A 16,444-nucleotide genomic window follows, 5' to 3' on the forward strand; every position below is an offset into this window, starting at 1 on the left:
AGCACCACCCCCTAATTCTCAGTTGACTAGGTGGTTGAGAATGAATGGGAGCGCAAAGCCTCCCGAGATACCTACATCAGGCATTCCGGAAGGCTCTTGGGCATGGGCAACTCGGGCATGCGCTGAAGTAGCCTTTTTGCTCAAAGAGAAAAATTTGCCAATCTCACGCATGCGCATCCTACGTCACCCGATCTGGCGCTGGGGTCGGGTGATGTAGAATGAGGAACACAGAAATGAAGACGAAGACGGCTGTGTCCGGAGCACCGGCTCCAGGATGGATGCCGAGATGGCGCAGGACCCAATGCGGGACACCCCCGGAGTGATCAGACTGCCCTGCGGGATTGAAGGTAAGTGTGGTTTAGTTTTGTTTTTTGAGTTTTGAGTATAGTTCCTATAGTTATAAGAGTAGAAAATGAGGATTAACCCTGAAAGCACTGTGATCTGGCAAATATGAAGCAAATAATTATTTATTGGTTTATAAATATGGTTTATAACATTTTTGTTCAATAAAAAAAATCATTAAAGAAAAGCACTCTTCTTTCATTTTTTGTCCATTTTTTTTTAAGACAGCCTACTTGTAAAGAACTCCAAAAAAGTATGTAAAAAAAAAGGAGATATTTGCAGTTACAAATCTACTTTTACAAATATTCAGACCCTGCTACTTCACTTTTCACCATGGTTTCTTCTATCTTGTGTGACAGCGTGTCCCATGGCTTGGCTGGAAAGGTCTTGGATGGTGTGTATATAGCACCCAGGCAAAGGTGCTTTGCTTGTTAAGAGCTCCAGGGAACTGTATGTGTAGTTGGCTTCTATTGAAAACCAGTTTTAAGGGTCCTGGGGCCAGCCAAGGAAATTGGGAAGGATCCAAGTCCCAGTCTTAACTTAAAGAGCAGAAGTGCTTTATTTAGGGAATCAGCAGCAGACTGCTGGGTGCTCAGTGGTTTCCAAAAACATGAAAGGAAAAGAGCTCAAGAGGAAAACGCAAAATTACTTTTGTCGTACTGTATTAGGTAGAGATGGATCTACCAAAAATGTAGTTAGTGGCCCAGCCAGGCTAAGTTTTTGATTGTTTTTTTGTTTTACATTATGTTAGCTTGCATCCTTGTGACAATAAAACACCCAGGCAGGAGCCCGAGTTTGTTTTTGCTAAAAACTGATCGTGTGCTGCCTCACTGAACTACTGCAAGCCTGCTATCTCCCACAGAAAGCTCCCACTTCTCAAGATTTCACTTCTTTCACCCCCTTTATACTGGTGACCATTTTCACCAAGACAAGATTGATGAGAAATTCTAAAGTTTAGAGCTCTCATTTGCAGAGTTGGAAAGTAAATTTTCAAACAAGGACACATTTTCCAGGGACAACTGTCTAAAAGACAATAAGTGATTTCTTCCCGAACTGGACATAGCAGAAAAAAAATGGTTTTCAGTCCTACCTTCTCTATGAAATAAATACAAAAAGTATCTATTTAATATGCAAAAATATGCAAAATAAACTAAAACAATTGTGATACTGCAATGCATAATTAATTTTATTGTCACCCGAGTACTTTACCAGAGCTCATGTGTGGTACAGCACACCAAAATACAAGGTGTGCCTTGCAATATGCTGCAGGGATAAATAAAGCAGGACTGATTCCACTTGTGCTGGGTCACAATAAAACTAAATGGGCAGTGGAATTACAATGCACTTCACAACACAAGGAAATTGCATTGCACTGCTTGCATTACGGCAACGTACTATACCATAATATAGACAAGCCTTTACCGTTCTCCTTATTAGTCTGTGTCTATTTTGTGCACATGTGATTGCTGCATGTCTCAAACTCCCCATATCCTATTAAAATGTAATGATTTTCATGTACAGTACCATTAGACACTAATGTATGTGGCAGACTGTCACAAAATGCTGTGTTAGTCTTACAGGTAGTTGCACTGTAAGGTCTGGCTCAGGCAGTTCAAAAGACATTTAAATAGTGCTGTATACATGGAACACTGGGAATAATAAACAAAAAATTGATAGAAATTCTGTTTGTTGTTGCAGAGGGCCCTGTCACTGCCATACTTCTTTACAATATTCCTAACAGAGTATTCTCTTGTCTTTTAATATCACATAATACTATGTTTTATTTAGAAGCATTCTGTTAAAAAAATAATGAAACTGAATAGAAAAATCAAAGATTTGCTATGTTATAATGAATTTCTAGAAGTTATAACTGCGCCACTTTATTAAGTATACCTGTTAACCTGCTTGTTAATATAAATGTGAAAACTGACAGCAACTCCATGCATTTAGGCATGTAGACACTGCAAAATGACCTCCTGAGGTTCAAGCAAGCACTAAAATGGGAAAGAAAGTGGATTTAAAGAGGAACTATACTCAAAACACAAAAAAAATAAAAAACATACTTACCTTCGATCCCGCAGGGCAGACTGATCACTCCGGGGGTGTCTGGCATCTGGTCCCGCTTCATCCTACATCACCCGACCCAGGCGCAAAATCGAGTGACCTAGGATGGAAAAAAATGTGCCAATCTCACTGTGCATGCGTGACATCGGCAAATTTTCCTCTTTGAGCAAAAAGGCTCCTTCTGCGCATGCTCGAAATGCTCAGGCATGCGCAGAAGGTGCGCCTAGGCGACCGAGAATTAGGGGCCCTTAAAAAGGGTGTTGCACCTAAAAAAAAACAAAAAAACAAAACAGAATGTTTTCCCTACATAAAAGGGTTGTCTACCCTTTTATGTGAAGTAAAAATTCTGAGTATAGATATGCTTTAGGTAAAGATGGTATTGTTGTTAGTGCCAGACCGGCTAGTCTGAGTATTTCAGAAGCTGCTGATCTTATGGGATTTTCACGCATAAACCTCCCTACGGCTTACCGATATTAGTAAAAAAAAAGTAAATATCCAGTAAGTGGCAGTTTTCTATCTTGTTGATACCAGAGGTCTGAGATGAATGGCCAGACTGGTTTCACCTGAAAGTAAAGCAATGCAACCCAAAAAGCTGCCTATTACAACTGGGGTATGCAGAAAGGCATCTGCTCACCAATAGCGGACAAGTGAAGATTGGAAAAACATTGTCTAGTCTGGTGTGTTTCGATTTCCGCTGAAACATTCAGGTGGTAAAGTCAGAATTTGGTGTAAACAACATGCATACATCTGCCTTGTATCAACAGTTCAGGATAAGTGTGGCATAATGGATCGGGGAATATTTTCTTGGCACACTTTGGGCCCCTTAGTACAAAATGAGCATTGTTTAAATACTACCAAAATTTCCAGCAGGATAAGGCACCATGTTGCAAAGCTAAAATCATCCTCAACTGGTTTCTTAAACATGACAATGAGTTCCCTGTACTGAAATGACCTCCACAGGCACCAGATCTCAATCAGAGCACTTTGGAATGTGGTGGAACTGAAGATTCACATCATGGATATGCAGCCAACCAATCTGCAACAACTGCTTGATGCTATCTTGTCAACATGGCCCAAATTTCCTGAGGAATTTTTCCAGGACCTTGTTGAATCTATGCAATGAAGAATTACAGCAGTACTAAATGCAAAATGGGTTCCAACTAAGGTGTAACTAATAAAGAAACTTGTGTTTATTGGATAGCAGATAGCAAGTACAATACACAATAGGGATATTTTCCCCTAAAAAATTTAGCTGGAATAATAAATCCCTTCTCAAAAGTACATCTGAGCATTACAAAATATACCTTTGATCACTTGAACATATATATGATTATATGATAAACTGAAAGTTTTAATTATAGAGATCACAAAACCACAAAACTATCAGAGGTCCTTTGCTCCATAGCAACAGAAATTTCACTAGACTGGTACTTAATAAATCCCAGCTCCCAAACCCCCCACCCCCCAAAACTCAAATAACCCCCCCACCCCACAGATATAGAACTTTGAGTCCCATGGGTCAACAATTGTCAAATTGAGTCATCTGATTAAAGTAAGCGGTTGTACCCCATCATCTACACCTACCTACCCCTCCTTTCTAGCAATATAAACAAGCCTTGAAAACCATCAATAAGCCTGTAAGGTTTTACACAATTTTATAGCAATTGATGCTCACAATTTTGTAGGACCATTATGTTGCTTTTTTGACTTCGTAGCAACAATACCATGCCATAAAACAACATACAACATAAAAATCCTTATTGCCAATTAAACTGTGAAAATAGGTTCAGCTGCACAGTGCAGTCTAAGGGATGACTTGAACGGGTGATTGTTGTTCCTTTGGGAGTCGGTTAAAGTAATGTGATTGCCTGGATGTCTGTGACAGGGTCAACAGCATGGTAAAATAAAAGAAATATGTTCTGAGTTATAATATTCTAGAATGCAGAGACCCGTGATTGCCTCTCTGTATGAGTCTGTATATGATCAATAAAGACAATAATATTGTGCTCTGCACTAAAGGAAATGAAACAATGAGACCTTGAGAAGAAAGGTACATGGTGACCCCTAGGAAATACAGCATCCCATTAAAAAAACCACCAATTAGTCATTTTACAACCTTAATCCAACCGCATGGTAGATGCTTAGATTTCATCCCCAACCCAAACAAACAGATGACTTTTTAGTGGGTCTCCCAGGATGGACTTAGGAAATGCTCATCTGTCCGGCGACACCGTGCCATGCACCATCATGGTAATAAATACTGTCTGTTCTGTCCTGTTCATGTCAAGACAGGAGAAATGGGATACCAGCAGAACGTGCTTCCCTTTAGATGTGCAGCCTGATGGATTTTTGGCATCCCCAGCATCCATTGTTAGGCTGTGCAGAGCTGAAGGGGATTCTAGATGCTGATCAGCTCATGATTCACTGCTATTGGCTGCTGGGACTTTAAAGCCTCTCTGCTCCCAGTCATCGGTGCCTGTTGTATAAATGCTTGCTGGGCTAATCTGTGCTGGAGATTTATCGTCTAATTTACTGTTGCTGACCTTGCTTGTTTCTGACATTGCCAGTTTATGCTGCCTAGACCAACCTTTGCCTGTGACCCCATCTCTGCTTGTGTTTTGCCCTTGTGTACTTCCTTTGGTGGACGGATATTCTGTGTATGACCTTGTTTCTGTATTCTGGACTTGTTGGAATCTTGGTACTGCTATCTGTGGGCTCCTGGCTTGCTGCCAGCTCATTCCCAGACATCATCCCTTGGGCAGTAAGTCCTGGGGGCAACTGAGTGCTGGGAGACGCAACCAATCCCCCGAGGCTGAGCGGGGGGCTTACTAAAGGTGAAGACTGCGGTGTTAGATTGGGGGACTGGTGCTGACCAGGGCCATACAGGACTAAGCTTAAAAAACATACAGCAATACTACCCACTGGTATCACAGATCAACACATATTTGGTCATTTTAATTTTGTGACTTCTACACTATATATGTTTGATGTAGAAATGCTGATGTCATCTAAACACATACAAGAGGATAGAATCAACTTACAGCAAAGCCCAAAAGCCCCAACACCAGGTTCCATTTTTTTACCACTTGCCCAGAACACCCTTTGGTTGACCAAAAAGTTTGTTGAGTATTAATTCTTGCCCAAAACGAACGCAACCATTCAACAACGATTATAGTCTGACGTGTATACACAGCCCTAGGGTATTATCCCTTACAAGTTAATAAATAACCTTGAAAGTTGAAAAACCTAAAATTTTAGCAAACCAGCCCACAATTGTTTCAATATGTAAGGTGAAAGAATACACTTTTATTTATATATGACCTGCAAAGGCAGTTCAGCTTCTGTGTTATCATGATCCCAGATTTCATTAAACGAGTAGAATATAACCTGAGATAATATCTGTGCGCTGTTGATAGTTATTATGACTATGAAGGGAGCCAGATATCACTGCTCTGTGGTCATAGCTCATGCTCTTATATAGCAAACCGCTGTTGTAGTCGCAGCCTTGGAAACATCCCATTACTATTTAATGCTATGCGAACTAACCTAGAAAAATAGTCCCATACAACCACAATATGTCATTATTACAAACCTGTTTCTCGCTTGCGGTATGTTCACTGAAGCTGTAAGCAGTTCCAGAGACCTCAAACATAATGTGAATTACCAGAATACTTCATGCCCCTATTGACTCGCCTGCCTTGCTCTCCATGTATGGTAGAGAGAGATTTCCATGGAATGTTTCTGTTTCTTTAACTGATGTCTACTTTATAAGAAATATGTCATGTAGGAAAGCCATAGTAATGGTGGAGATCTTTGTTCACTTTAATGTCTAGTGGAGATCAGATTGTGGAAAAAGCAGAACACAAGGCAAAAATTCTAAACTACAGACCCTACCGCACATTTATAGCTGGAAGCATTGTCAATTTAGTATAAAAATGATTAAATAATGGATAACCTTTAAAAAATGGCTGGGGATGCTCTGCAACTTTGGTCACCTCGCCATCAGGGGCTTTGTTGATAGGACAGGGATGAGTAGTGATTGGAATATTCCTTTTGTTTCCTCTTCCGACTCCAAGAAGTGAGGGAGATAGAGCCTGTGTGTCCTGCTTAATAAGTAACAACAAGTAAAAGTGTGTGTGGTCACCAAATGGATTGTAAAATCATAGTGGTACAAATAACATCTGTCTAATAGTATGCCAAAAGTATCATGATTACTAGTATGCAGCTGATAACACAGAGCACAGTTTTCAGAGTAAAACAGTATGAAACGCAATTGTACATAAATGGAGAAGACCTGAACATTTCAGCTGCATAGAGTAGGAAGAAGAATATGTACCTTCCAGCTCAGTGTACATTGTATAAACTGTACTGAGTATGTTGCATGTAGAACAATGTACAGGAAGCAACAACCTTAATTGTGCCATGTGCAGCATAATGTACATTTTGGAACAGCCCTGGGGACATCACGTGCAGTTAAATGTAGAAGGTGGTGCAGCCCTGAGTATGTTCCACCCAGTACAATGTACAGGATGCTTCAATCCTGAGTATGTCACCTACAGCATAATGTACATTGTGGAACAGCCCTGGGGACATCACGTGCAGTTCAATGTAGAAGGTGGTGCAGCCCTGAGTATGCCCCATCAAGTACAATGTACAGAGTGGAACAGCCCTGAGTATGTCAAGTGGAGCACAATGTATAGGGTGGAGCAGCCCTGCGAATTCCGCACGCAGCACAAGGTAGAGGATGCAACAATCCTGAGTACGTCACCTACAGCATGGTGTATAGGGTGGAACAGCCCTGAGTATGTCAAGGACCGCACAATATATAGGGAAGAGCAGGCGTGAGTATGCCCCATCCAGCACAATCTACGGGATGCAAGAATCCTGAGTGCGTCACCGACGCCCAAAGTACAAGGTTTCTCATCTGAATACACCTAGGGAATCAGTAGCTGCTAATAAAAGAGGTTTGTTCAACTACATTAACCCTAACACAAAGTGGCAGTGGAGAGTAGGCAAGGATTAAACTATTATCATTTTCTTTTACACAAATACACTTTAAAAGCCCATTCTCACCAATTACATTACAAAATTGCATATTAAACTCAGGCGCTAACCCAAAGCATTGAATAGTTCAAATTTTGTGCTTCTGTGGCATTTATTATGAATAGATTGCACCTCACCTTCAGAACCCACCGATGCTGCAACATTTTGAATAGGCTACCTACCAGAGCACCTTGCATTGTGCTGTGATTGAGTCTACCTAAAACTGATATTTAAAGAACCCCTGGGCGATTTCCTATGTTTGTTGAGGATTCTCTGCAGTCATATCTCTGCAGTTGAGTTTTTGGGTCTTCATACCAGAAGTGGTCATTATTCATTTTATTTAATTCTGATCTAAATCAAAGTTTACCATTTTTATTTATTGGTAACTGATAAGAAGACGCAATAGGAGGAGCTGTGATACACAAAGGTGGCTTGGAACATTCAAAACTATCAGGTGTGCGGAAGCAGAGTTGGGAATTCTGTGTTCCCTGTAGCCAAGGAATTAGTAGCCAGTGGCTTATTCTACCAAGAAGACTCCACTTACAACCATAATAACACATTTGGGTCAAATGACCCTTCAGATGATTGTCAAGCCACATTTAGATTAGCATTAGCATTCCTGCATTATTAAATAATATCAGCAGGTGAATGGATGACTATTCTCTATAACAGACATTCTCAACCAGGGCTCTGTGGGCTCCTGAAGTTTTTCCAGGGGTCTAAGGGCCATTAAAGACTCATGGTGGACTGCAGCATTCTATGGAAGGCTCAACCACACTGAATGGGAGAATTTCAGGAATAATTTGTGCACATTTATCGGTGCTGGTGGATTGTGGTGTGGTTACTGAAAGCAACAAGTTGTTTCTGGCTAAACAAGTTATTCTGGAGGAAGAACCGCACCACAAACTCAACCGCTCTCAACTGTTCAACAAAGTGATTGTTAAATTGGTTGACAAAATAGTGGTCGAAGAGGGGCATCTTGGACCAGATAAAACCATGTTTGCAACCACAAATCTGAAAGGGTTCTTAGTTCTTCGAGCTGTTGTTGGTTGACCTGCCATGGTGCCTAAATTGTTTCAGGGCCAACACCAATGGCATGACCAACCAACGGCACAACACCATGATTGTTTTAGCTGTCTGTAAAGTGAAATATTTTGATCGCCATTGTAAAGGGAGCATTCTTGCCATTGACTCCCCATAAATTGGTCTTAGCAGAGGTTTCTCAAGACCTGAACATTGTTTTCAAGGGTTCTGGGGTAAAAAAAAGCTGATAAAAGCCACTCTATATTAATAATACAAAACATCTTTTCTTACAATATCTTTGTGCCTCATAAACCCCAGTGTTGCCTAATTTCATTGTAACTCTCCATTTCTAAGAAAAATGGGATCCAAGGATAAAATTACAGTTAATTGGCTCATCTGTCGCATTTCCACTCCGTCTACTAAATCAGCTACTAGACTCCGTGCATTTACCAGCTGATGTTTTAATATATAAAGTGCCCTGTAGCAGTGAATGATTATTACCACAATTAAATTAAACACAGGAAATGTATTCAGAGCTTTTATATGGATATTATAAAAAAAAAACAACGTAGCTCGAGGATCAGTCAGCTTTAAAAAAAATTACAATCATTACACCAACTGTGATCAGTGGCGATAACACAAATGTATTTTTTTTTTCAATGTAAAATACAAAAATACAGCAGCGGTAAAAAAGCTTTTCATTCAACAAACCTCAGTTGTAAAGTGCAGCAGAGATACCATGGGGGGCTATTTATAGAATCTGACATTCACCAAACATGCTCATGGTGAATGTTCCAGGTTCGTATGTTTTCAATGGCATTGATTGATTCTCCAGTAGATAATGTTTGGTAAATGTCAGATGCACTTCTAATTGTAACTGTTACTAACACATGTACATCTCATTCTGTATATTCTACGCAGAGCTGATGGGAATGACGTGAAACAGGCATAGCTCACTGTCTGTCACATGAGAGCAGGGAAGATCGAGTCATTCAAAAAATAGCTGCCTGTAGCAATTGGAGAATGGCAGATATCAGATGCAGGGTGAAATATCTGCCCGTGATCATTTGTATTAAATGCACTGATCCGCACACTGCAGACCTTTACTGCAACTACAAGTACCAGCAGCATATCATATTCATTTATTATTGTTCACTATTCCCCAAAGCATTGAACTTTCAATGCAACCTATGGAGCCATAAATATTTATTGGATGTGAGAAAGCACAGACATATTTGGGTAATGTATTAAACTGGTGGTATACTTACTTGACAATCTAATTGTACAATCTCTATATACGCCCCTTTAGGGTAACAAAGCTCATACATGAACAATCCATGTGATTTGTACCCAACCGGGTATTCCCATGTCCGACATAAATCTACAGGAGATTGTACAAGAGTACAAGTGTTGCATCTAATTGACATCTATCAGCTCCCACATGGAGTCATTCTTATATATTCCAGATTCAATTATCATTTTATTGGCAATTATAGATCATTGCTGAATTGAAAATTGGTAGCTTGGAACTGCATTTCCTTGTATTCCTTGGCATGAACACAAAATTGTACCATACTGGTGTCATTCACTAAACAGGATGAATGTTTGTTATTTCTTTACAATTACTTTCTCATCAAATGTCCAATTTACAATCCTGCACATAGTATAGATGTGAAATTAGAATTATTTCCAATGTTTCTTTACTTTATTTTCACTCCAAAAGGTCTCTATTGTCTACTCTGCTTGAAGTTCACCATGCATACTAAAGTCTGACTGTACTATCAATATCTGTTCAATTTCCACTACTTATCAAAACTTTGGAAAAAGATGACCAACCATCTATTATTCATTCAGCGTGTGTCCAATCATGAAAAGGATTTACTTATCGTTTATGGAAGATCTCAATTTAATTGGACAAACAGATATAGGCGATGTGCCCAACACGTACTTCTCTTCTGTCACCCTTTAAAAGCTAGAACAGTTTGATAAAGTAATAACTACTGATTGCATATCTTTAAAGTTGGCTATACATTGGTTGATGGGTGCACTGGCAATGGGAATGCAGGGGTTTGGATTGGTAGTGGAGCGGCAATCTATAGGGCAAAGAACTTCATTCCTAATCAACTATTGCTGAAGCATTGATCAGCAATTCCTTAGATTCAATCAATTTAAAAACATCATAATCTAACCTCTACACCAATTAAAAAATCACCAATGTATGGCCACCTTAAAAAAAAATAAAACTTTGTGATTAGTCAAAATTTGGATTTTTTTTTGGTAAATAAAGCATTGGATAATAAGTACCACCCTTACAGATGGCTGAAAAGATCATTGGTGTCACTTGAACTGACCTGAGAGGCACAAGCTGCTCATTGCTCAAGGAACCTCTGGAGGAACCCTGCTTGGGAAACACTGAAAGATGTAGTGCAAAGGCTAGATAGAAATGAATTACATTGTTTCGATTTGTCCACATAGTTTTGGTAAATCAGCAGGTTGTACAAAGATTCTACAATCAGACTGAATAGGGTATGGTCAGCATTGAGGACACATACATGAACGTGTGTAGCAGATACTACCTATGGTCACCTACCTATGGATAAAGACTGTACAAAACATCTGAATAGCCATCACTGATGTCTGTGGCTACCTTAAAGTAAACCTTTGACCACAGCAATAAAGAGCTGCCATTGTTGACTTTGATCGGCAGATCAGTAGATCAACCTGACGGTCAGTAGACCACTGATTGGCAACAAGACTTTTAGGAGTTTTCAGGATGACCACACCAGAACCTTTAAATACAAGTCAACACAGCCACTTTTATATTGGATCTTCCTATAGGTTTGACACAGATGGATACAACGGTCCCAATGCAGTCCACCTACCTTCTGCCTGTGGTCCAAAATTGTATTTCTTTTTAAAACTGGGGGTAACCTCTTTAAATAACTTTCAAGTCTTTATGAACCCCTTCTTTTATTACTATATCCACAGCTTGCAGTACATAAGTGTGGCAGTCAATGGAAATAATGACATTGCTGACCATTGAGAAGAATAGTCACCCTTACATTGCTTATTGCTCAGGGAACCTCTTACAACCACTGGCAGAACTCTAGGTATGCATGGATCCCTGGTTGAGAAACATTTGTCTAAAATAAAGCAAGATGGCACTTACATGTGGTAGTATCCATAGTGGTGCACAGAGTTCTCTGCTCCATCCTCTGCCTCCATTAACAGGTAGTCCTGGCTCTCATTCCTTATAGCTGTGATGGGACAGTTATTATTGCTGGTCACATAAGGCTCACAGTGGCTCATGGTAACTCCAATAATCCTTTGCTGCAAGTCTTGTCCCTGGCACAGGCAGGTAAAGCAAGGCACCTCAATGGATGAGCTTTCTCAGGCAGGGAGGAAGCTTCATGGGTATAGATGAGGATGCTCCACAGACCAGGAGCACACAGGCAATCTCTGCTCCTTGCAGCACAGTCTGCATGCTTTTTATTGCTGATCTGCTCCCCAAGCTATAGGACTCTCAGTCATCACACTCCCCCTAGCGGCACACAGCAGAATGCATCCTGCACATGTCTGCTCCTTCCAGCAAGAATTCTGATTGATCTCAGATCTCTTTAATTTTAATACATTAGGCTAAGAGAAACATTTTTCACTATTCATCTATGGCTAGTCAATTGTAATAAATGGATGTGTTATAAAACCATCAGTCCATGCTATAGGCACTTAGTATGATGTTTTATTATAATAAAATATAACTAAAATGATTACTTAGGGAAAGCGGCTCCATCATAGTGACAGTTAAAGAATTACATTTAAAAGATAGCTGTTATTATTATTGTTGGTGGAAGCCGGCTGATGTGATTGTCAGAGATATATACACATTCATTGATTTGTCCCTGAATGCCGGCTTGTTTTTTCAACACTGTCCAACAGTATCATAAAATGTCATTTCTTGCAGATTTGTGATATAAGATTTTTATAAATCCAAATGATAGTTTTTTTTTTATGATGGTACAAATGCATATAGACTAATAGAGAGAATTGATGGATGAATAATTTGTGTTTACTTTCACTTGTGTCTCCCGGTGAACTCCTGTGCAAGAATAGCTTTTTGTCCCCCAAATGAATTAGTGGCAATGTAAAAATATTTGCATATAATATTCATTACATCCATGTGAAGAAACCCAGTCAATTCTGTGATCAATATTATGCAGCTGGGGTCAGACATTAAATATCCTCTCTGATTTTTTCCAAATTGCCAAAGTGGATGTATCATCACATTTGCAACTATATAAAAAGGGGGGCATTTCCTTTTACTTAATGGAAAAAAAAGTTTTGTTTTTTTTTTAATTTTCTTAAGAAGGTCTCCTCCTGTCTGTCTTTACTGCCGCAGCTTAAGGGGAAATCCACAGCCTGGTGTCCCAGATCCCAGGGACTGTGGGCTGCTCTTTCTGCGTATGCCTGAGATTGGGCATGCATCATGTATAAATAAGTGTTCAATCTCACACATGCGCAGTGAGATTGGCACTGATTTTTTTTTTACAATTGAAGGAAGACACATTCCCCAATCTCATGCCTGCACAGTACAAGGTGAGGAATAGGGGGGTAGTCGTAAAAAAGGAAAAGGGGGATGGTACTATCCATGACTTGCCTACCCCACTACACCCCTGCCTATGTGTCAAAGGGGAAGTGACGTCATGATACCAGAACCCGCCCACACTTGTGTTAACAGAGACAACCCAACCACCGCCCTGAGCCTGCAATTCCATATGGGTGATGTGGTTTTTGGCTCTGGCCTCATATTCTTCTTTTTCCTGACCCCACGGGGGGCTGACCAGCTGCAGACCACCAAAGAATTCTTTGTAAAATAAGAGTGGGCATGCGTGCCCATTGCCATAAAAAGTTAGCGAACAGCGTTCCCACCCATAGCCGTCCCACTACACCCCTGGTGAGGAAGAACCCTGAAGAAAAAAGATGGTGGCGTTGGATGGAACGGCAAACAAGCCCCAGAAAGAGGAGGGAAGCTAAGTTAACAAGGCGGACTCGCTGGGCTCAGTTTCTGGAAGGGTCCACTCTTTCCCGTGTCACTTTCTGTATCTGTCTGTGATTTGTAACCCCTATATAATGTACAGCGCTTCATAACATGTTGGCACTATATACAGTTTATTAATAATATTAATCAAGGCTCTTCTCAAGTCAAGTTTTTTTTTAAAGTGTTTCTTTAAGAGAGTAAAGAAGAATCATTCTACATGTGAAAAAGGGACTTGCTGCTCATCATTTGGAAAAAAAACTATGAATATTGTTAGTCAGCCCATTCGTATGTTGAAAAATGTACACTTATATTAAATGAAGCTGAACATTTACCTGGTCAGTGAGCCTCATCGTCATTTTGTTTCGGAGCATCAAGCACCATTGCTATTAAACTCTTTTATGGTTCCTTAAATCCCAGCTGTAGACTGTAACCCACCGCTAGGGGTGTGTATGATGTATGTATATATAATATTTATTTTGTATATATATATATATATATATATATATATATATATATGTATGTGTGTATTTCTTCACTCCCTAATTCCCTAATTCCATGTCTGTAGACTACTCATATGGTGTCATGAGTTTACTTTGGATCTTCCCTACAGAGGGCGGTATTTGAGTAGTGGTAAGAGAATTAGTGGGTCAACATTTTCCTCTTGGACTAATACAAATAATAAATCTCGGCCTGCTGTCCTGAGTGAAGATTTTGTTCAAGTTAGAGTTTAGGAAAGGACCCACAATTAGCTGATTAACAGCTGATTGTTATATGGTTGGTTGTTATAAAGTTACGTGTAGTATTACTCTTTCTAATGAATATCTGAACAGGGAAGCAGGTTTTATCTACCTACAACCTTTCTACCTATCCCCTCATTATTATTATAGTTATTAATATTACTTCATATTTATATTGTGCCATAATATTATTCAGTGTCATAGTCATATCACTAGCTATCCCTCAAAGGGGCTAACAAGCTAATGTCCCTACCATAGTCATATGTCTTTAATACAGTCTGAATTAACCTACCTGCATGGTTTTAGGATGTGGGGGGAAACCCCCACAAACACAGGGAGAACATAAAAATTCCTTGCAGATAGAGCCCTGGGCAGGATTCAAACCTGGGACCACACTGCTGTAAAGGGACCCTAGTGCTGTATCTAATATCCAACTCTAATCTGATCCTGATGACTTTTGCCCATGAATCAGTACAGTACTCTGGCCCACATTGTGTGATAAACCTTCGCCTATTATACATTTTCCCACCATAAAAAGACCTGCTGATTGTGAATGGCCCCCAGGTCAAAAGTTCCAAGTCCTCCCCTGTATGGACCATGGTTGTATTGGCCAACTTAAATAATAAATAGGGAGGTTGGGGAATACGGGAGAGCGGTTTGCAGGAACTGGTTGCTATTTGCATACATGAATGCCCCATTGAATCAGAGTGTGCCTAGGGGTGCTGATTATGCACAACAATAGTCGGTAGGTATTTACTGTATTGTCCAGCCACAAGGGTAGGGTTTGGTTGTTATTTCAATTTTCATAATTCAATTTTCAGATCCATATAGTTACTATAATAATATTCAATGTAATAATAATTTACTATAACTTCAAAGGCACAATGCTACTAGCCAACAGATATTTTTATACCACAGAAACATGACACCCAATTATGGGCCACAGTAATTGAAAATTGAATAACCCCATCCAGACGCAACTTCAACACGCAGCGTACGTATACAAGTGAGATATAAATGAGGCAATACATCAGCAGATCCTCAGCTCTTTCCTGTGCTGTCACTGTTATACAGGACAGGCATGGAAGAGGAAAAGGTTACAAGCCAATTATATTTTAAGGATAAATGTAGCAGTTGGTATAATCAGTGTTCTCTCTGACATGGGCTGTTATTTATGGAAGACAAACACTAAAATGAATGAAGCCTGCAGTCCAGGAGTATGGGATATTACTGCCAGATGTGTAGAAAAATTAAAGGAGAATTCCACTATCTTATCTGCCTTTCCTACATATCACAATGTGATTTTTTTTAAAGCCATAAATCCTTCTATTAATGAAATTGTAATATTGTCGTTAAATCTCTAAGGTTGTGTGTACATCCTTTATTTTTATTTTGTCAAAAATAGTCAAGTGGTAGGTATGAAATGTCAATTACGTGTAATTAAATCCACAATATAGGAACGTCTAGGATACTGTTCGGTGAGTAGGTCTCAAATTAAACTGAGGAAGCAGAGCGTGTGTCTGTGAAACGTGTCGAGCTTTACCTTTTTGAGGCCATAGTGCTCTAACTTTCTTCACTTTGTTTTGATGTTTTTAATACATTGATCATGTTTTGTGAGAAGTGAAAAAAGTTTGCTGGTTTTTAGTTCGTATATTGTGTTTGGTAATTGGATGCCTTAAGTCGCGTTTACTGGATTTGCATTAACTGTTTTTTGTTGGTTCCTTTGGGTTGGAGTTTCACTCATAATCTTTTACATGACTACACTTTAAAAATAGGTACAGCTTAGAGATGCATTGCCGATATATGAAACCAGATTCACATGGAATTCACCTCTGGCATATCTCTTGCTTGACTCCAATTTCTTAAAATGCTAGTAGTTAATAGTAGTTAATAAATTCAGTCCTGGTTTGCTGGATTACTTAGGTCATCCTCTGATCTTTCTTCTTCAGTCTTGGAGAGCATTATTAGGTCAGGCCCATTTGTACAGAAAGCTTCCAGGTTGCCATGTTTAGGTGTAATACTGCATGCTTCCAAATTGCCATATTGGGTTACATTTTGGACAAATTTTGTAGAGTACAGTAACAATGGAAAGGTATTTTTTAATAATGAATTAAAAAATATTAGTGTAGCAATTATATATACTTTATGACTTTATGACTATATTGTTATTATTATTATTACGCAGTATTTATATAGTTCC

At 39.5% G+C, this 16,444-nt stretch overlaps 1 protein-coding gene across 1 annotated transcript in view; it reads right to left on the reverse strand.

The window, feature by feature from the left end:
* Positions 1-11,918, reverse strand: part of TRPC6 (transient receptor potential cation channel subfamily C member 6) — a 98,958-nt gene extending 87,040 nt beyond the window's left edge. Inside the window, exon 1 of the mRNA XM_072402898.1 lies at positions 11,642-11,918. Coding sequence (XP_072258999.1) covers positions 11,642-11,781 — 140 coding nt within the window. The 5' untranslated portion in view covers positions 11,782-11,918. The remainder of the gene's footprint in view (positions 1-11,641) is intronic.
* Positions 11,919-16,444: the final 4,526 nt, after the last annotated feature.

The sequence above is a fragment of the Pyxicephalus adspersus genome, chromosome 1 (assembly GCF_032062135.1).
Source record: "Pyxicephalus adspersus chromosome 1, UCB_Pads_2.0, whole genome shotgun sequence".
NCBI lineage: Eukaryota > Metazoa > Chordata > Amphibia > Anura > Pyxicephalidae > Pyxicephalus > Pyxicephalus adspersus.